Raw genomic sequence first — 22,207 nt, 5'->3', positions numbered from 1 at the left:
TTGTTTCTGCATGGGTTTTCCCCCCCAAAAATGTATGGGGGTTGTCAGTTCATGGGGGTATTTGGGAGACACAGGCTCGTGGGATGGAATGGCCTGTTAGCATGCTGCAAAAATTTAATTTAAAAGGCGCTAGCAGTATTTTCAATTAGAATCTTGGTGTTTTGCAACACATTTCTGTATGCACAAGAATTAATCACACACAAATCATGTAGTTCACTTTTATCAGTCTTATTTCATAAGTTAACTCAATGCGTACAGTATTAGTTTCAAACCTGCAGAGAATGCATGGACATTGAGTGCCATGTCTTGTTCCTCCGTGTCCGCCACATCCAACAAATAGGCTCTGATTGGTCCCTCTGCTGAATCTGCGCAGAAGTCCAATATTACCACACCCAGAACAGTCAGGACAATCCCAATTGGCTGGTGGCCAGGAATCTCTCCAATGGCTAGACCTGAGAAACAGATTAAATAAAATCTTTGACAGAAACTCACTCTTGGACTAAAGGTGCACTATTTCCAAACGCACACAATGAATATACTTCAATTCAAACTATTCAAATGCAAGATCATTGAGAAAATGGCTATGTTGCAAAGTTCACAATACTACTAAGTACATCGTCATAAACACGTACAAATATACCCATGCACTGAAATTCTTACTTGCTGCAGCGAAACTGATACTTTACCTCAGTATGGAATGATAGTAAATATATAGTGAGTGCAAGCAAAAAAAAGTGGTGTATCAATGGTGCAGACCAGGCCATTTTGTGCTCCTGGAGTAGTTAATAATGGTGATCAGTTCATTGATTTTGTACATTGTACAACATACATATGCACAAAATTTATACTGCCGCAGAACAGGTACTTTGGGGGGGGGGGGGGAACTACAAAAGTATAGCTCGAATTAAAAAGGGATAATAAATACAAAAGATGGATAGTTAATATTCAGTTATCATTGTGTAGACAGCTCTTTTCGTGATGTTAGAGCAGCCCATAAGTGTAACAAGGGGAGGTTCAAGAGCCTGATAGCTGTTGGAAACAAATTGTTCTTGTATCTGCGAGGGGCTGTTCTTCAGACTTCCAAGGTAGTATTTGACGGGGATTCTTGACGTTGGCTTTGACGTGGCTATCTTTTTCAGGCAGCGTCTAACAGATATTAAACTATCAAAATAAATTTTCAACTTGAAATGAATATTCTTAAAATTCTGTGACTCTTAATTTGAATTTTGTGTTTAAGAATCAGGCTGCTCGGCTCACTGTGTCAATGTGGACCATCAAGCATCCATCTGCATAAATCCCATTTACTCATATTATAGCTTGGTGATTCAAGGGTAGCAGGGTTAGTCAACACCAGAGACATGGGTTCAAATTTGCTGCTGTAAGAAGTTTGTACGTTCTCCCCATGTCTGTGTGGGTTTCCACTGGGGGCTCAGATTTCCTTCCACCCTCCAAAACGTATAGGGGGTTGTAGGTTAATTGGGTCTAATTGGGCAGCATGGGGTTATGGGCCAGAAGGGTCTGTTATTGTGCTGTTTGTATGGGCAAATTTTAATTCAAGGGCTTGTCCAAAAACTTAAATGCTAGGATATTACCGGTCTCCAACCTGGCAATGATTGCAGGCCAGTTGTTGGTGAAAAGGTTTTTCGGACTACCACTAAACCTCTTGCTCGTCACGTTAAACCGCAACGCGCTGAAGGACAGATTTGCCACTGGGAAAAGATTCCTACTGTCCACCCAATCTATGCCTCTTGTCATATTGTACATCTCTATCATATCCACCTCAGCATCCTCTGTGCCAAGAAAAACAAAACCAGCCTATCCAGGCTCTTACAATTAAAACATTCTATCAAAAACATCCTAATAAATCAGTTTTGGACTCTCTCCAGTGCAATCAAATCTGTTTAGGAGTGAGAGTTGTACTTGTACTTGTGCTATTTACCCACAGTGTGGTGACCAGAACTGAAAATATATTCCTCCTGTAGCCCAACCAATATTTTGTAAAAGCTGTACCAAAACCTCCATGCTCTGGCTAGAAAAGGTAGAAATAATGGATTCAGAGACAACTTCAGAATTTAGCACATCCTTGCACTACTTGAAGTCCACAGCATTGCCAGAGGCACTCAAATAAGATTACTGCATATGGTATTTTAATTGAATTCCATGCTGTTCCGTTTTTGTGTCTGGACGACATGCCAGCAGAATAGCCTTTTTATAAACCATGATGCAGGAGTAAAATTCAGTCTATCAAAACCACTCCACCATTCCAATGATGGCTGATGTATTGATCCTCTCAACCTCATTCTCTTTTCTTCACCTTCATACCCTTACAAATCAAGAACCTATCAACCTCCATTTTAAAGATACCAAAAGACTGCAGCAATGAATTACACAGCTTCACCACCCTTTGGCTGAAGAAATGTCTCCTCATCTTTGATCTAAAGGGACATCTTTTGTTCTGAGGCTGTGGCCTCAGGTCCTTGACTCTCCCATTATTTGAAACATCTTCTCCACAACCACCCTATCCAGAGCCTTCAACATCTGGTAGGTTTCAATGAGACATCATAGGAACCCATAAACTGAGCAGAATACTGAAGATCAAAGGCAATTTTGTGACAGGAATTGCCAGTAATAATTTTATTCTCCCTCGGCACAAATGATTTGTAATCCTAATGATACGAGAGAGCTCAATGCATACTTTTTTCCAGTTAGAAAGAAATCCAAAGACTTTCAGCTTCTCTCCTACACACAAATATGTAATCAAGAATCAGTTATCTGCTTATTGTTAATTTTATAAATAACTGAGACCAATTTCATTTGAAAGTGTTTATTGAGACCATCAGAAATTGTTAACAAAAAGAATTTAATTTTAATTTTGTAATAACTATATTGTTTAGCTCGATCTTTTGAGTCACACAAGATGCAAGAAGTCAATCCATCTAATCAACCTCAAAACATCTAACACATTTGATGTTAAACCAGATTCATTCATTGTGAATGAGATCTATTACCAGATCAGCGGACACATTGTTCATTTCATTGGAGCCAAAGTGGCATGGGAAAAATTTTTTTTGATCTGTCAACTATTTTTACGCACATGAAAAGGTATTTATTTGTATTTTTTTCTTCTTCTTAAGATCATAAACAGGAGGTGGTTTAAAGATTACAACTTGATAACAGCAAAGTGTTTCAATCATATAGGATGTGGATCTAAAGTCTTTTTGACAGTTGCTTGGGAATATTTTTTATGAAAGGAAAACAACAGGAAGCTTTTCCTTTGAATTGCTTCCTACAATTTTTTTTCTCATGCGAAAGAGATTTATGGAATCCTCTAGCATGTGAATAAATTAAACAGAAAGCTACCAATTTGATAGAATGCTTGAACACTTGCAGTTTGATTTAAAAAAATTAATATAATCAATCAAAAGCCATCGTGAAATGCGGTGAATTAGGCTTGTACTTGTCGAGATTTTAAATCCTTCCTTTTTTTTAGCATTTTTACTTGGTTTACATCATTTTGCACTTGTACGTATTTATTTTCTCAGGTTCAAGAAAAAACAAAGTACATTACTTAACATCTAAAGTTTATATGCCACACCTCTTCACATGCAAGATGACAAAACATTTTCAGATTACCAGCAAAACATGTGTTTCTTTCAACCAGTTGTTCACTATCACCAAGACTTATGGAGAATTTAATCTCCTTTTGGAGGCTTTACACTGAATGATAATTTATTAACACATTTTGAAGACCATCACAAATTCCTCTTTAGAGGTTAACAGAAGTTGGCAGATACAGGGGACCTAGTACAAATGTGCTGGAAGAACTCAGCAGCTTCTACAGCAGTCGACATTTCAAGCCAGAGTTCTTCTTCACGTCTGTTAAAGGTCAGGCAAACTCCAAATAAGAAAGTTGTTGGGGGGGGGGGGAGCACAGGCTAGCAGGTATTTTCAGGTGGGTGGGGGAAGATTAGAAAGAAACTGAGAGGTCATAGGGAGCAGGGGAAGAGGGCCAAGAAAGGTGTTCTCTGATAGGAGAAAGGAATGGAATGGGATGGGGAGCTGGGTAGAAGGAAAGAGGGGAAGGAGTCATTGGGACGAGGGAAAAGGAGAGAACAAGGAAATTGCAGGTCGACATCGATGCCATCTGGTTGTAGACTGCTGAGCAAGGTAACAAGGTGCTGTTCTTCTAATTTGTGTGGCCTCAATCTGGCAGTACGAGGCCATGGACAGACATGACAGTGGGGCGTGGTATTAAACTGGCAGGCCACTGGAGGGTTTTGCAGAATCTTCTGCTTTTAGTCTTCTTGAAATAGATGAGGCTGTATCGTGAGCACCTGATGCAGTAGATGACCCCAAGGAACCCATCAAAGTGGTTACCAGAATTTTTTTTTTCTCTTCCACTGAGATCTACATTCCACATTCAGCACCTGTATTGCCAACAATTACCAAAGACTCTCTAGTTGCTTTTGAACCAAATTCCATGAAATAAAAGCCCAGCCTATAATATTTACAACTTTTTAAAAAAAATTTTTACACCATAAATCACACTAGCCATGATATACACTTTTTCTTTTTCACACATTACAGTGACTTTTTCTCCCCCCCACCTCCCTCCTCCCAAGCCACCCCCCCACCACCCCCCCTCTCATCCATTTTTAGTATACAATCCAGGTTGCATTAATTCAGTCAGACAATGTTGTCATTCAACAAAAATACACCAGAAATTCTACAGAGTCCATTCTTTTCTTTCCTTCTCCTTCCATCAACTTAGGTAATGTTTGTCCCCGGCAGGTTTTCGCTATTGTATTTAATGTAAGGCTCCCATACTTGTTCGAATATTTCAATATTATTTCTTAAACTATATGTTATTTTTTCTAATGGAATACATTTATTCATTTCTATATACCATTGTTGTATTTTCAAATTATCTTCCAATTTCCAGGTTGACATAATACATTTTTTTGCTACGGCTAGGGCTATCTTAACAAATCTTTTTTGTGCATCTTCCAAGTCAATTCCAAATTCTTTATTTTTTATGTTACTTAGGAGAAAGATCTCTGGATTCTTTGGTATATTGTTTTCTGTTATTTTATTTAATATCTGATTGAGATCATCCCAAAATTTTTCTGCTCTCTCACATGTCCAGATTGCATGAATTGTTGTTCCCCTTTCTTTTTTTTTTCTTTTTTTTTACATCGAAAACATCTATCAGATACTGTTGGGTCCCATTTATTTAACTTTTGCGGTGTAATGTATAGTCTGTGTAACCAATTATATTGTATCATACGCAGCCTCGTATTTATTGTATTTCTCATCGTTCCAGAACATAATTTCTCCCATGTTTCCTTTTTTATCTTTATATTTAAATCTTGTTCCCATTTTTGTTTAGTTTTACCATTTGTTTCCTCATTCTCCTTTTCTTGCAGTTTAATATACATATTTGTTATAAATCTTTTGATTAACATTGTATCTGTAATCACATATTCAAGGTTACTTCCCTCTGGTAAACTCAAATTGCTTCCTAATTTATCTTTCAAGTAGGATCTCAGTTGGTAATATGCCAGCGCTGTATCTCCAGTTATATTGTACTTATCTCTCATTTGTTCAAAGGATAAGAATCTACTTCCTGAAAAACAATTTTCTATTCTTTTAATCCCTTTTTTTTCCCATTTTCTAAAGGAAAGGTTGTCTATTGTAAAAGGGAGTAGCTTATTTTGCGTCAATATTAGTTTTGGTAATTGATAATTTGTTTTATTTCTTTCTACATGAATCTTCTTCCATATATTGAGGAGATGGTGTAATACTGGAGAAGTTCTATGTTGTACCAATTTTTCATCCCATTTATATAATATGTGTTCAGGTATCTTTTCCCCTATTTTATCTAATTCTAATCTCATCCAGTCTGGTTTTTCCCTTGTTTGATAAAAATCTGATAGGTACCTTAATTGTGCGGCTCTATAATAATTTTTGAAGTTTGGCAATTGTAAGCCTCCTTGTTTATACCATTCTGTTAATTTATCTAGTGCTATCCTCGGTTTCCCCCCTCTCCATAAAAATTTCTTTATTATTTTCTTTAACTCTTTGAAGAATTTTTCTGTCAGTTGTATTGGCAATGCCTGAAATAAGTATAGTATCCTTGGAAAAATGTTCATTTTAATACAGTTTATCCTTCCTATCAGTGTTAGTGGTAGCTCTTTCCAATGCTCTAAATCGTCCTGTAATTTTTTCATTAGTGGATTGTAATTGAGTTTATATAATTGGCCTAGATTTTTGTTTATTTGTACACCTAGGTATCTTATTGCCTGCATTTGCCATCTGAATGGGGATTCCTTCTTAAATTTTGAGAAATCCGCGTTATTCATAGGCATTGCTTCACTTTTATTTACGTTTATCTTGTATCCCGACACTTCTCCATATTCCTTCAATTTCTTATATAGTTCTTTTATTGATAGTTCTGGTTCTGTTAAGTACACTATCACATCATCCGCAAACAGACTGATTTCATATTCCCTGTCTTTTATTTTTATTCCTTTTATATTATTATCTATTCTTATCGATTCTGCTAGTGGTTCTATAGCTAGCGCAAACAATAATGGTGATAGTGGGCATCCCTGCCGCGTTGACCTGCTTAAGTTAAATTGCTTTGATACATGTCCATTTACTGTCACTTTCGCTAACGGTCCCTTATATAATGCTTTAATCCAATTAATATACTTCTCCGGTAAACTGAATTTTTGCAATACTTTGAACAAGTAATTCCATTCTACTCTGTCAAAGGCCTTCTCTGCGTCTAAAGCAACTGCTACTGCAGGTGCTTTATTTCCTTCTACTGCATGAATTAAGTTAATAAATTTACAAATATTGTCTGTTGTGCGTCTTTTTTTGATAAATCCAGTTTGGTCTAAATTTACCATTTTCGGTACCTGTTCTGCTAATCTGTTTGCTAATAGTTTAGCTATTATCTTATAATCTGTGTTTAGCAGAGATATTGGTCTATATGACGCTGGTGAGAGTGGATCTTTCCCTTGTTTTAGTATCACTGTAATTATTGCTGTTTTACATGAATCTGGTAAGTTTTGTGTCTCCTCAATCTGGTTGATTACATCCAGGAGGGGCGGTATTAATAGATCTTTAAATGTTTTGTAGAATTCTATTGGGAGTCCATCCTCTCCTGGTGTCTTATTATTTGGTAATTTTTTTATTATCTCTTGTATTTCTACTGTTCCAAATGGTTCTGTTAATTTATTTTGTTCCTCTATTTGTAGTTTTGGTAGTTCAATTTTAGTCAAAAATTCATCTATTTTCCCTTCTTTCCCTTCGTTTTCAGTTCGGTATAATTGTTCATAGAATTCTCTGAAGTTTTCCTTAATTTCTTTTGGATTATATGTAATTTGTTTGTCTTTTTTCCTTGTTGCCAATACCATTTTCTTAGTTTGCTCTGTCTTAAGCTGCCATGCTAAGATTTTGTGTGTTTTTTCACCTAGTTCATAATATTTCTGTTTTGTCTTCATTATATTCTTCTCCACCTTATATGTTTGTAATGTTTCATATTTTGTTTTTTTATCCGCCAATTCTCTTCTTTTGGTTGTATCTTCCTTTATTGCTAATTTTTTTTCTATGTTTACTATTTCCCTTTCCAACTGCTCTGTTTCCTGATTATAGTCCTTCTTCATCTTGGTTGCATAACTTATTATTTGTCCTCTAATGAATGCTTTCATTGCGTCCCATAGTATAAACTTATCTTCCACTGATTCCGTATTTACTTCAAAGTACATTTTTAATTGTTTTTCAATAAATTCTCTAAAATCCTGTCTTTTAAGTAGCATGGGGTTTAATCTCCATCTATACATTCTTGGAGGGATGTCCTCTAGCTTTACTGTCAGTATTAAGGGTGAATGGTCCGATAGCATTCTCGCTTTATATTCTGTTTTTCTTACTCTATCCTGCATACTAGCTGATAACAAAAATAGGTCTATTCTTGAGTATGTTTTATGTCTAGTCGAGTAGTATGAGTATTCCTTTTCTTTTGGGTTTTGTTTCCTCCATATGTCCACAAGTTTCATTTCTTGCATTGATTTAATTATAAATTTGGTTACTTTGTTCTTCCTGTTAATTTTTTTCCCCGTTTTATCCATATTTGGATCCAAATTCAGATTGAAATCTCCTCCTATTAGTATGTTCCCTTGCGTATTAGCTACCTTCAAAAAGATATCTTGCATAAACTTTTGATCTTCTTCGTTAGGTGAATATATATTAAGTAGATTCCAAAGCTCTGAATATATCTGACATTTTATCATAACATATCTCCCTGCTGGATCTATTATTTCCTCTTCTATTTTAAATGGCACATTTTTGCTAATTAATATAGCCACTCCTCTTGCTTTTGAATTATACGATGCTGCTGTTACATGTCCTACCCAATCTCTCTTTAATTTCTTGTGCTCCAATTCAGTTAAGTGTGTTTCTTGGACAAATGCTATATCTATTTTTTCCTTTTTCAGTAAATTTAGTAGTTTCTTCCTTTTAATTTGGTTATGTATTCCATTAATATTTAAAGTCATATAGTTCAGCGTAGCCATTTTATATTTTGTTTATCTTCTCTTTCCGTTTTTCCATCATTACCTTTCCTCCTTTTCCATTTCTGTTTTCTTATTTTCAACTCTTTACCAGACAACATTCCTACAACATCCAACATTTTCCTTATTCTCCTATTTCTATCTTCTTTATCCCCAATCTCCCCTTCCCCTCCTGAGTTGTCCTTTATCCCTTGTCAGACAACCACATCTCCCCTCTCCATTTGGATTTGCGAATCCACTCGCAAGCGTCAACTGATTTTGCAGTGACCGCTCTTTTCCCCCACCCAGCCCCCCCCAGAAAAGATTTCACTTTTCATATGTCACAAAGGTCACTCTTTTAATTCCCTCCTTATTCTCTCTATTCCATTACCTTCCCTTATTAATTCTTGTCTATACTATCTATGTTTTCCTCTAATTACAGATACTTTCACGTATGCCCATTGTCTCTATTCACTCTTATACCTCTTTACCCGCATACATATCAATCATGGTCATTTTTACCCTCATTACCCGTCTTCATCCCTCAGTCTATTTTTGTCTTTACCCACATACATATCAATCGTGATCATTTTTACTCTCATTACCCGTCTTCATCCCTCAGTCTATTTTTGTAATTGTTCTGCAAATTTTCGTGCTTCTTCTGGATCCGAGAACAGTCTGTTTTGTTGTCCTGGAATAAATATTTTCAATACCGCAGGATGCTTCAGTGTAAATTTATACCCTTTCTTCCATAAAATCGCCTTTGCGATAAAAACTTATATCTGGATAAATGAAGATTTTTTGCCCTTTATACTCCAGTGGTTTGTTGCCCTCTCTTACTTTTTCCATTGTCTTCTCCAGTACCTTTTCTCTTGTAGTATATCTTAGGAATTTTACTACAATAGATCTTGGTTTTTGTTGTGGTTGTGGTTTAGAGGCCAATGCTCTATGTGCCCTTTCTATTTCCATTTCTTGCTGTAGTTCTGGACATCCTAGGGTCTTAGGGATCCACTCTTTTATAAACTCCCTCATATTCTTGCCTTCTTCATCTTCCTTAAGGCCCACTATCTTTATGTTATTTCTTCTGTTATAATTTTCCATTATATCTATTTTTTGAGCTAGTAGTTCTTGTGTCTCTTTAGTTTTTTTATTAGATTCCTCCAATTTCTTTTTTAAGTCTTCTACCTCCATTTCTGCTGCTACTGCCCGTTCTTCCATCTTGTCCATTTTTTTCCCCATTTCTGTTAAGGTCATATCTATTTTATTCACTTTCTCTTCTGTGTTGTTTATTCTTCTTCTTAAATCATTGAATTCCTGTGTTTGCCATTCTTTAAATGACTCCATGTATCCTCTAACAAGAGCAAGTATATCCTTTACCTTGCCTTTCCCTTTATCTATTTCACTGTATTCTTCCTCTTCTTCTTCCTCTGGGTTGGCCATCTGTTGTTTCTTTGTTGCCCTTTCCTTCTCTTCTTTCTTGTTTCCATTGTCTTCTGTGGTCTCTTCTTGCTGCAGGTGTTCTGCAGCTGTCGTTGCCGGCTGTGGAGATCGACTCCCCAGCTGGTCCCCCCTCCTGTCGGTGTGTTTTTTTTCATGCGCATGCGCGGTTGCGCACTTTTACTCGGCTCTGTGAGCCATTGTTGTAGTTCTTTTTCTACCGACCTGAGGTAGTGGGCTCCTCTCTCCACAGCGGGCCTCTTCGGACAGGTAAGGCCTTCACCTTTTTCCTCCGTTGTCTTCTCTTCCTCTCTTCTTACCGTTGATTTTGATTTTTCTTCTTTTGTCTCCATCTTCTTTCCACCTTTATACTCACTTTTCTTTAACTTGTATTTCTGTGCCTTTGTATTTTCTCTTGTTTTTCCCGACTTTTCTGGAGAGGGCTGGAGTTCACCGTCCGGCCACTACTCCATCACGTGACTCCTCCCTAATATTTACAACTTAAAAAAATAGAATACAGTATATATGAGAACTATAGTTATTGCCAGATCAAGCATAATTTTCTTAAATGGAATCTATTACTTTATTGCTGCACTGGCTATGCAATCACATCCTTCCTGTAACAAGGTGGCCAGAACACGACTGAATGTACAATTTTAGCACATTTTGGCTCTTAAGGTCTGTACCTTGACAAATACCTTTAAAATTACCCATCTTTCCATTCTACCGCCTTTAAATATCAGTGAACATGAACTCTAGGGTCTCTCTCTCTCTCTGTTCTTCTATTCTTAATGGGCTCCCAGTTACTGTACTTTTCTGTCCAGCTCTCACGACCATCCACGTTTCACCAACCATGCTGACAAATTTTGAACCATCTGCAAACTTATTTAGTATGCCATTATATTTAAAATTAAATTATTACTTATGGTACAACAAAAATGGAAACCATGTAGTCTTCTAGTCATAAATATGCATAATTGTTCCTTCTGCTTCTTTGCATTCAGTTCTTCAATCCTCTTGAACAACTCTTGTAGTCAGAGTTGAATGCATGTAACCAAACATTAGTTGTTTAAATGATGTTATCTTCAGTACCCAAGTGATGTCAATTTACTTCGTAATTATTTAAAAATATGAAAATATTGATACGGTGCCAACTGAATTGCACACGTTTCATTATTTACCTATGAGGGAGCCATTTAAGAAGAGTGCAACTCCGAAGAGGACTCCAATGCAAAGAGCCAAGATGAAGGGCCGCCGGCGGCCCCAGCTCAAAGTGCAACGGTCACTAGCAGAACCTATCAGAGGAGTGAAGATCAGACCTAGGATTGGGCTGAGAAACCAGGTGAGGCTGTAGTACTGTTCTGGAAGACCTGCGAGAAGAAAATGGAGACTTCAGAAGTAGTGTATGAAGAAGCAAACAATTAAGACATTAAGTGAACAGTTGCATGACAATTTTCGATTTTCCAATTCATATAGCGTTCCAAGTCGACTTACCGTGCTTTCAGTACAATACGTTAAATGTCACCCTTCAACTAACTTGTGTCTGTCACATCACAACAGGAATTTCTGGCAACGTGTCCTTGCTGAAGGACGGGAATGTGTGGGTTTCATCTGGGTGCTTTTGCTTACTCGCACATCACAAAAATTCTTGTGTGTTGGTCGGTAAAATACATCTAATATAGGGATTTGGAGAGATATAGCGGGTATGTCAGGATAAGGGCGGTGCACACATCTGGTGAAGGAATGTTTCTATGCTGTATTGCTATGATATCCAATTTTAACATTTTTTTTTTTTAAAAACACATCTTATATTGTAAATGCCATTTTGTTTCAATGCACTGTCCTAAATCAAACACCCAATGATCATCTTGTTCATCAGAGAATTATAAAATAAAAATTGAAAGCTTCCTATTCACCCAAAAATGAGCTTTTATATCAATGGAGCAGAAAAATCTCAATGCCACAACTTACCTCACTGCATTGGAGCCAATGCAAACACTTTTTAATACAATTTATTTCACTCAACAAATCCATTTTTGCTCAGAAAATCCTGGTCAACAAAGCTCATCACTGCACTGCAGTAGAAAGATCTTAGCTTAGCTTGTTTTTCAATGCATTACCCAGGCAGAATCTTGCATTAAATAATAAAATCAATTACACAATTTATAGTTAATCCGAACTGGCTATCAAAAGATGTTTCACTGCGAATCCAAATGATCCATGACATTCCTTTTGCACTCCTCGAGGTACAAGTAATTAATATTTTAAAAACACTATGTTGATTAAAAAGATTTGATAGTTCCCATGCTTTAAATTTGTTTTTAAAGAAAACATTTACAGCAGCACTTTTAAAAAAAATATTTGGAGCTCTTCCACAACATTTATGTTAATAGCAATGGTGTATTCAAAAACAGGAAAGTCTTATCTTTTATTACAATTGGAAAGCAGTGGGATTAGTTTGAATAACATTTCTCACAATAGCATTTCAAACACAAAATGTATCGACTGTATTGAGCATCAATTTGATGGATGAAAACAATGTCGCCACAAATCCATGCTCCGGGAAAACATGTTTGTGTCCGGTTCACAGAGAATCACTCGAGCTGAAAGTGCCCGACAACCTCCTCGTAACTATCCACCTCATAACTCGGTTACAACAATAATACAATTTCCTATTGGCAGAAGAAATGCTTAATTTCCCAGATGAGTGGCAGGTGTATAAGCTCATGAATACAGTTCATAAAGTGAACAGGAAACAGCTGGATGCAGAAGTTATGCAATTGTAAAACTGGCAGAAACAGGTTATTAAGTATCAGTTAGCTACATTGAATTGGTTTCCTCAATCTTCACCCTAATCTCTTCAGAATCCACAGAACTGAGTGCAAGTAATCGTCTTCAATTCCATAGCCTACCTTAAATTTCACAGATTAACCTGAAAGACAAACCAAAGCCTGGTTCACATTTTTTCCATTTTATTTAAAATGGTTTTAGAACAAATATTCAAACATAGGTTATTTAGAGTATAGAGCTTCCAATCAACCACCATATTTGTCATTGCAGTTACTCAAGAGTAATGTTTGTCCTTAATAATATTGAAAAGACCTGTCAGATGTAGAGGTCTTGGAGGAATAGACAGCCCTAAAAAGTAACAAACCAATCACAGCAATATCATCTGTACAGATTATATCAATTAACTATTTACATACATAGTGGAAGATCTAATTGTTTTCCACCCTCAAGTCAGGCATGCCATCATATCAAACAACCATTGATTATGAGTGGGAGGGCCAGCAGCTTTCCATCTCATTAATACGGCTCTTAGCGATAACCATGTGACCATTTACGGAGCGGAAACAGGCCATGGTTGGCCTTTCGAGATAAGGGCAACTGCATGGGATTGTGAAGCAGTCAATGTCAGACCCATTGGCCCATTTATTCCAAAGAGAGCAGGAAAATGATTTGGGGTCAAAGTAATATTAAGAAAGAAAAAAAAATTAGACGCTCCACTACTGAAATGAATCTCAACTTTGCTTCTTTATGGAGTCCTTTCTTAATTATTTTCAAAATTTAAGATCAACTAGTTTCTGGTTTTTGATCTCAATTACTTTTTTTTATTATTAGTAGCCGACTGGGTGTTAAGCCAGTAGCCTCCATATTTAGATAATTAGTATAGAGGTCTTCTTTTTATTTTTTTAAATGTAACATAGGTTTCAATGCTATTTGTATTGCTATACAAGATTTGTAAATACTTTATTGCCATATCACTATGTAATATTTATTTGATAAAACCAATAAATATTGAATAAAATTATTTACATAATTATACAGGCATATTTAGATAGTTTATAGCAACATACTTCAATTGACATACAAGATTTCCTAAACTTTGCAATCTCAGCTGAAGGTTAATTTTTACTACTGAATGATCAACGTTGGATAGCTTGGATTTAGATGTTTGACTCAAGAGCAAGAAAATGGAGCAGGGATAGGCCATATGGCCATCAAGCCTGCTCTATCATCCAATAGGATCATAGCTGATCTTTATTTATTTTAGACACACAGCACAGTAACAGGTCATTTTGGTCTACAAGTCTGTGCCGCCAAATTTATACCCAATTAACCGACACTCCCAGAAAAACCTGTGAGGACACAGTGAGAATGTACCAACCCCTTACAGACAGTGTGATTCAAATCCAAGTCCCAATCACTGGCACTGTAAAGGGATTGCCAACCATGCCACCCCAATCTGGCCATATGCTTAGACCCACTTGCCTGCCAGTTCGTGTAACCCTCAATTCTTCTGCTATTAAAAAAAACTGAGTATTAAATATATTTAATAAAACTACATCCACCATTTCTTTGGGTAGAGAGTTCTCTGGGAGAAGCTGTTCCTCCTCGTCAGTCTTAAATCTACTCCTGTGAATCTTGTCAACATGTATTCCAGTTTAAATCTCATCTGCCAATGGAAACAGCTGGTGTGTCTATCTTTACCTAATCTCCAATACTCTCTATCGCGACAACATCCTCAGCCTGGTGGTCAAAGTATCTGCACTGCTCCCTTAATCAAAATGCTCTCTCCAAATCTTGTGCCCTGCTGTCTTTCTGCTTCCCTTTTCTTCCAATGGCTCTTTTAAATTAAGCTGTATCAAAATCCACAACAACTGATGAATTCAAAGGAATACAAGGTAAACCTCTGCATTAGAAACAATGCCAGCTGATAACATGGACCACTAGACCCTTTCTCCAATAGCTATTGCTTCTTTGTGTGCACTGATCTTCTCCTTCTTTGGCTTGGCTTCGCGGACGAAGATTTATGGAGGGGGTAAATGTCCACGTCAGCTGCAGGTTCGTTTGTGGCTGACAAGTCCGATGCGGGACACTGATCTACCCACAGTAAATTGACAAAATGATATGGAGAAATTCAAGTTTTGTTGATTTTGCTGAGAGTGGAGGAACGTCACAAATTCTGGGTTGATATCTGGGGAAGTCATGTATGAAGAGAATGCTAATTGCAGTTTAGAAGAATGAGAGATAGTCTTATTTAGAAGGCAATGGAGAATTTCTTCTCAGTGCATTGAGCTCTTTGAAATTCTTGTGAACAACAGCAAAGTCACTGAACTCATTCAAGGCAGAGGTTGACAAATTTAAACCACTAGGGAATTGAGGAACATGGAGAGAGAGTGAAAAGCTGTGCAAAGTCAGCTATGACCTCTGCTGAATGGCAAATCAGCCTCAAGGGGGAAATTGGTCAATTTCAATTAGACAAGATTCCCCCATTGCATCTGGTCTACCATTTGAATCATAGCTGGTGTATTATTCCTCTCAATTCCGTTCTCCCACCACCAAGTGTCTTTTCCAACTGCACTCACTTCTGCCCTGGCTCTCCTGAATTTTCAGTATCTTTATTCCCATTACCACTCGGCTTCAATTTCCAGTGGTCTGCTGTGCACACTTTACCTCTCCTTTACTCTTTAGATCTGACAAAAGGTTTGGCATCCTCTAATTTTACTAGTAAATGTCATATTTCATCTTTTCTCTCAAAGTACTTTATTTGGTTTTTTTTTAAAAAAGCTACCCAATCCTCTGACTTCCTGTTGATTTTTGCAATACAGCATTACTTATCTTTTGCTTTTATGCTGACTTTGAGTTTTTGCCAGCCACAGTTCCTAACCCTCCATTTCAAATGCTGGTTCTAATGGAGAGTAACAGTAGTTCTCAACCTTTTCCAGTTTAAGGCCCACCTGGCTTTCAGTTTAAGGCCCACCTGGCTTCCAGTTTAAGGCCCACCTGGCTTCCAGTTTAAGGCCCACCTGGCTTCCAGTTTAAGGCCCACCTGGCTTCCAGTTTAAGGCCCACCTGGCTTCCAGTTTAAGGCCCACCTGGCTTCCAGTTTAAGGCCCACCTGGCTTCCAGTTTAAGGCCCACCTGGCTTCCAGTTTAAGGCCCACCTGGCTTCCAGTTTAAGGCCCACCTGGCTTCCAGTTTAAGGCCCACCTGGCTTCCAGTTTAAGGCCCACCTGGCTTCCAGTTTAAGGCCCACCTGGCTTCCAGTTTAAGGCCCACCTGGCTTCCAGTTTAAGGCCCACCTGGCTTCCAGTTTAAGGCCCACCTGGCTTCCAGTTTAAGGCCCACCTGGCTTCCAGTTTAAGGCCCACCTGGCTTCCAGTTTAAGGCCCACCTGGCTTCCAGTTTAAGGCCCACCTGGCTTCCAGTTTAAGGCCCACCTGGCTTCCAGTTTAAGGCCCACCTGGCTCCAGTTTAAGGCCCACCTGGCTTCCAGTTTAACATGCTAGGGCCCACTAGTGGGAATAACTGAGCAATATTTTCAAGTCACAGGCATCTTTATTTAAAGTATTTTATTTAACATTTTTAAAGACCCACGAGGAAACATGCTGTGCCCCACTGGTAGAGAAGCACTGGGTCCTGCGACTTCTGAATTACTTCCAGAAACTCCTGCCATTGCTGCTCCATCCCCTTCCAATTGACTTTCTCATGCCTCTATAGTTACATTTAATGAACTGTTAACCTGACATCTCAAAGTGTAAGAGTGAATTCTATCATAAAGTGATCACTGCCTTCTAAGGGCTCCTTTACCTTAAGGTCTCTTCAGTTATTGTTAAATTTAAATCTTTTTCCCATTTTATTTTATCTTTATCCCAATCTAGTTTACTTTCACTTTCCAACAAAATACGATACAAACCTGATATATAACCCTTTTTTGGAAATGAGAGCACATATTTCTCAAAATCAGTTTCAGACAGTAAATTCATTTGACAACCGCATACCTGTTTTACAAAAGATCTTAACTGATAATACACAAATATAGAATAACCACTTATATCAAATCTCTTTTGCAATTCTACAAAAGAACAAAAATGACCTTCTAAAAAACAGTCAGATAAATTATGTATTCCTTTCTCCTCCCATTGTTTCAAAATAGTATTAAATACCGTGAAAGGAACAAGTTGATTATTATATAATGGTAATCTTCCCGACCACTTATTTTTCAATCCCATTTTATATAATTTACTTATCCATAAATTCATTAAATGTTTCAATATTGGTACATCATAAGTTTGTAACAAATTTTTATTCCATCGAAATAAAAATTCATTCGAAAATTTTTCAGAAATAACTGCCAATTCTATCTGTGCCCAACTAGGCGTATCTTGTGTGGCCATTAATGCGCTAAGAAATCTAAATTGAGCTGCTTCATAATAAAATTGAAAGTTAGGTAGCCGTAACCCTCCAAATTGAAAATCCCACATCAATTTTTTCAACGCCACCCTAGGAAATTTTCCTTTCCACAAAAAATCCCTAATTACTTTATATAAATCCTTAAAAAATCTTTTTTGTAAACAACAAGGAATTGATTGAAATAAATATTGTATACAAGAAAAAATATTCATTTTTATAGTATTAATTCTTTCTAATAAACCCAAAGGTAAATCTTTCCATTTAACTAAATCTGCCTTAATCTTCTTCATTAAAGGAAGATAATTAAGTGAATATAAATTTTGGTAGTCAGTATTAACATTAATTCCCAAATATTTAATTTGTTTCGTCCACTTCAAATTCGTAATATTTCTAAACATTGAATAATCATTGGTCTGAAATCTGCCGTAATAGTGTTCGAAAATTGATTAATGCTAGATTGGCGATGATTAATTATAGTTTTATACATCAATTATATTTAACACCCAAAAATTAAAAAAATTTGGTTTTAGTAAGTCAGATCTTTGTTTTCGTTGTGATCAGGTTTCTGGTACTTTTTTTACATGCTGTTTGGTTGTGTGATCGGTTACAACAATTTTGGAAAGGTATTCAATCTGTATTTAATAATCTATATAATCTTCATATTGTATTAGACCCTGATATATTTTTATTAGGGAATATGCAACCGTTGATTGATTTAGATAATTACCAGACCTCTTTTATTTACTTAGCGCTGGCAGTGGCCAAGAAATGTATAGCGATTACTTGGAAGAATAGAAATGTATTGTCTTTAGATAGGTGGTATTCAGAGATGAAGTTTTGTTTGGTTATGGAAAGAATATCTTTTTCTATACAAGATGTCTTTTTATGAGTTAAAAGTGGACCCCATTTATTGATTATATACAATTTAAATAAGTTTGAATTAATTATTTTTTTCTTTAAAAAAATCTTTTTTTTTTATTATATATTTTTCTATGTTTTCTTTTTTTTAGTTTTTTTTATTAGTTGATTTTTTTCATTTAAGTTCTTTTTGTTTTTGTTTTTTCATGTATATTCTTATATAAAATTTTTTTGGATTAATAATTAATACTTAATTAATATTTTTTTGTTTTTATATATATATATATCGATTTAAAAAGATATATATTTTTTATTTTTTTTTATTATACTAATAGTATTAATTCTTCACTCTTTATCGTGGGGGTCAGGAGGGGGGGGTTTAGGGGTTAAAAATAGTTTTTTTTTAGTCTTAGTTTTTAGTTGTTAGGGGGAGATGCCGAGATTGGTATTGTATTAACTATGTTACTTTATACTTGTATTACTTTATTTTGTATTTTTTCTGTACATGAATTACTTACTTTCTTCATATGTTAAAATTAATAAATAAAGTTTCAAAAAAAAACCTTAAGGTCTCAAATTAAATTTTGTTCATTTCACAGCATCAAATCCAGAATTGCATTTTTTCTGATGGGCTCAACCACAAGCTGGTCTAAAAAGCCATTTCATAGGCATTCGACAAATTCCTTCTCTTTGGACAAGTCCCCCATTCCCACATAACATTGCCTTTCTTGCATGCCTCCTCAAACTCCTGTTTGTAATTTGTACCCCAAATCCTGACTGCTATTCAGAGCCCTGTATACATCTCCCCATCAGTGACTTTTATCCAAGCAGTTTCTCAACTCCACACGCAAGGATTTTGATGCTATTTTCTTTCTTACTTCTTCCCATCTCCCTCTACCCCCCCCCGTTTAGTTGAAAGCCTTAACCACAGGACCCTGGTCCCAGCACGGGTTCAGGTGGAGCTTGTCCTGTTAGAACAACTCTTTCCTTTCCCCAATACTGGGTACTAATGTCCCAGAAATTCAAACCCACTTCTCACACCAATTTTTTAAGCCATATATTTATGGCCCTAATCTTATCATTCTTGTCCAATTTGCACATGACTCAACTAACAATTCAGAGATGGCAAATTTCTACATATATTATGTGGTGGAAAGTGTACTGACTTTCATGTCTTTTTTTCACATTTGACTTTCACAAACAAGCGATTGAGACTTCTGCACTGTTCTCACTGGAATTTAGAAGAATAAGAGGGGATCCTGTAGAAATAAAATGTTGGAAGGCATAGCTAAGACAGAGGTAGGTAAGTTATAGAGGACATAGCCTCAAATTCAATGTAGCAAATTTAGGACAGACGTGAGGGGGAACTGCTTTTCCCAGATGGTGGTGAATCTGGAATTTGCTGCCCATTGAATCAGTGAAGGTGACCTCCGTAAATATATTTAAGACCAGGTTGGACAGATTTTTTTTTGTACATAGGAAAATAATTACAAGATATGGGGGAAAGGCAGGAAGGTGGAGATGAGCCCATCATCAGATCAGCCTACTCCTTTTTCTTAGTCTGGTATGGGGACACCACTACCTCCAAACACAAATGTGGTGAACAGGCCAGGGCATCACATGCAAAACCCTCCTTATCATTGAGATAATCTACAGGGAATGCTGCCGTCAGAGTAGTAGCAATCATCAAGGATCCACATCACCCAGCATACTCTCTGCTCTCACTGGTACTATCAGGAAAGTATAGGTGTTGAAGTTGTGAGCAATTCTGGGCACCTAGGGTGAAAAGGTTTAGGAGGAACATTAGGGGGAGTGTGGAATGAGCTGCCATTTGATGTGGTGAGTGCAGACTATCTTGAGCTTTAAGAATAAATTGGATAGATACATGGATGGGAGAGGTCTGAAGGGTTAAGGAATGGGAGCAGGTTATTGGGATTAGCTGAACAATGGTTGGCACAGACTAGAAGGGCTGAATGGCCTGTTTTCTGTGTTGTCGAGTTCTATAGTTCCAAGACTCACATTACCAGGGTCAGGAACAGCTGCTACCCCTCCACCATCAGACTCAACAACAACAAACTTAATCAGGGACTCATTCAAGGACTCTTTCTTTTGCCCTTTATTGTTTTTCCTTCTGTATTGCAGTTTGTTTACTTGTGTATGTTATGTAGGTTTTTTTGCACCACTAAAAGTGGTGATTCTATTTCATCTGCAGGAAAAAAATCTCAGGGTTGTATGCGATGTCATGTATGTACTCTGACAATAAAACTGAAATCATTACCTGATTGGTTTTGCTTTTTTAATTTAGCCCCTAGCTACTCAAATTCTCTCACCAGAACCCCTTGCCTTGTTCCTACATTGTCAGTGAATACATGGACAATTGAATCATTTCCCTCCCTCTGCAAATCAGATGAGATGTCCTGAACCCAGCCAGGCAAGCAACCCAGCCTTTAGTACTCTTGATTTTTGCTTCAGAGAATTGTCTATTCCCCTGGCTGTACAATCCCCAATACATTACATACATGAAAAAAACAAAAATATATATAAATATTCTGGAATAATTTACTCAGTTTTATTTATAAAGAGACCCAAGGTTACAGATTACTGATCATCAATCTCACACCTTGCAGGAAGAAGCCATTTTCCAGCCAGTCAGTCCTGATTTTGATGTTTCTGCACTTCTTTCCAGATGGGAGCTGATCATGGATACGGAGTGAAAATGGTAGAGATCCTCAATAGTTTTGATCCTTATTTCAGGAATGCTCCCGATGAATGTCATTGATGGAGAAGAGAAGATCCCAGTGATCCTCTCGGCCATTTAGAAGATCCTCTGCATCAACTTCCAGTCCGATGCTCTACAGCTACCATACTACACAAAGATGCAGCCAGCAGGATGCTCATGTTAAATATCAAGCAGTTGGCACTACATTTTCCTTCTCTTTCCCCATCTTGAGCGGCTCTCTGAACCACAGTGTCACGGTCAAGTTAGTCCACACAAGTTGCAAGAATTACTAGCCTGTTGGACAAAGTCAAGGGCTGAGGGCTGTCCAGCACGACTTCTTGGACCCCTCTCGATGCTGCACTACCAGCCACTCTTAATGTACTTACCTGGTGGAAAAAAGTTCATTACATTGTAAACTTCACAACACCGATCCACATCCATTTTAATACTCATTAAAAAGTTAACTTGTCAACCAAGTTTAATGCAATGGTTTCCCCAGTAGTTAGTTCAAAATATTTATCTGGTCCCACCTTGAAAATGATTTCAACATGCCCAAGTCATAGTCTATTACCCACTTACTTGAGCTGTTGCATTTTATCATCTTCCAAACTAATTTAGCATGAGCTTCAAAATACTGATTCCAAATTGACTACTTATTTTTCTGCTTTCCTTGCAAAGTATAACTCAAGATTCCAGTTACCAAATTTTCCAAGGCAACTCCAGAATTTATGTACTCCGGGGTGGAAATCCTGTAGCGCAGAAAGGGACCAATCTTATTTGTTGATTATAGCAACAACAAAAAAACTCCTTCCTGACCCATTTGCTACATTCTACAGGTGGAGCCACACCCAGGGCACTGTGTAGTTTTCACCTCTTTGTTGAGGAAACTGGCAACAATAAAGAAACTCCACAAGTCCTTCACCATACCAATTACTGAAATGACAGGATTCTTCTTTAAAAAAATGGCTGTAAAGAATTAGACCCAAATCTTGAAATAAGAATAAAAGGGCAACCCAATTGAAACAAGACCATAGGGGCATGACAAGGTTTTTAAATTTTAAACATACAGCAAAGAAACAGGGCCATTTTGGCCTAGGAGCCTGGCCCTCCCAATTTACATCCAATTAACCTATACCCCCAGTACAATTCAAACAATGGGAGGAAATCAGAGCCTCCAGGAAAAACCCAGTCAGACACAGGGAGAACTTCCAAGCTCCATAATTCCGTGTGGGATTTGAACCCAGGTCCCAATTGCTGGTGTTGTAAAGGCGTTGCACTAACCATGCCACCTGATGTTGAGTCTCGTACAAGGGGACACAGTTACAAAGAGGTAACTGTTTAGATTAAGATATGTGGGAATCGGGAATTTTTTCTGAGAGGATGATGGAGCTTTAGAATTCTCTATTGAACCTCAATCACTAGATGTAGAGGTAGGAAAGTT

At 37.1% G+C, this 22,207-nt stretch overlaps 1 protein-coding gene across 2 annotated transcripts in view; it reads right to left on the bottom strand.

The window, feature by feature from the left end:
• Nucleotides 1-22,207, bottom strand: part of LOC138755761 (solute carrier family 45 member 4) — an 84,380-nt gene that overhangs the window by 34,459 nt on the left and 27,714 nt on the right. For both annotated transcript variants that reach the window (XM_069922314.1, XM_069922313.1), the window contains 2 exons: nucleotides 11,174-11,362; nucleotides 273-452 (listed from right to left, as the gene is read on the bottom strand). In XM_069922314.1, coding sequence (XP_069778415.1) covers nucleotides 273-452; nucleotides 11,174-11,362 — 369 coding nt within the window. The remainder of the gene's footprint in view (nucleotides 1-272; nucleotides 453-11,173; nucleotides 11,363-22,207) is intronic.

This window comes from Narcine bancroftii, chromosome 2, assembly GCF_036971445.1.
Source record: "Narcine bancroftii isolate sNarBan1 chromosome 2, sNarBan1.hap1, whole genome shotgun sequence".
NCBI classification, from domain to species: domain Eukaryota; kingdom Metazoa; phylum Chordata; class Chondrichthyes; order Torpediniformes; family Narcinidae; genus Narcine; species Narcine bancroftii.
Note: the sequence above shows the minus strand (reverse complement) of the source record. Positions and strands in the feature narration are given on the sequence as shown.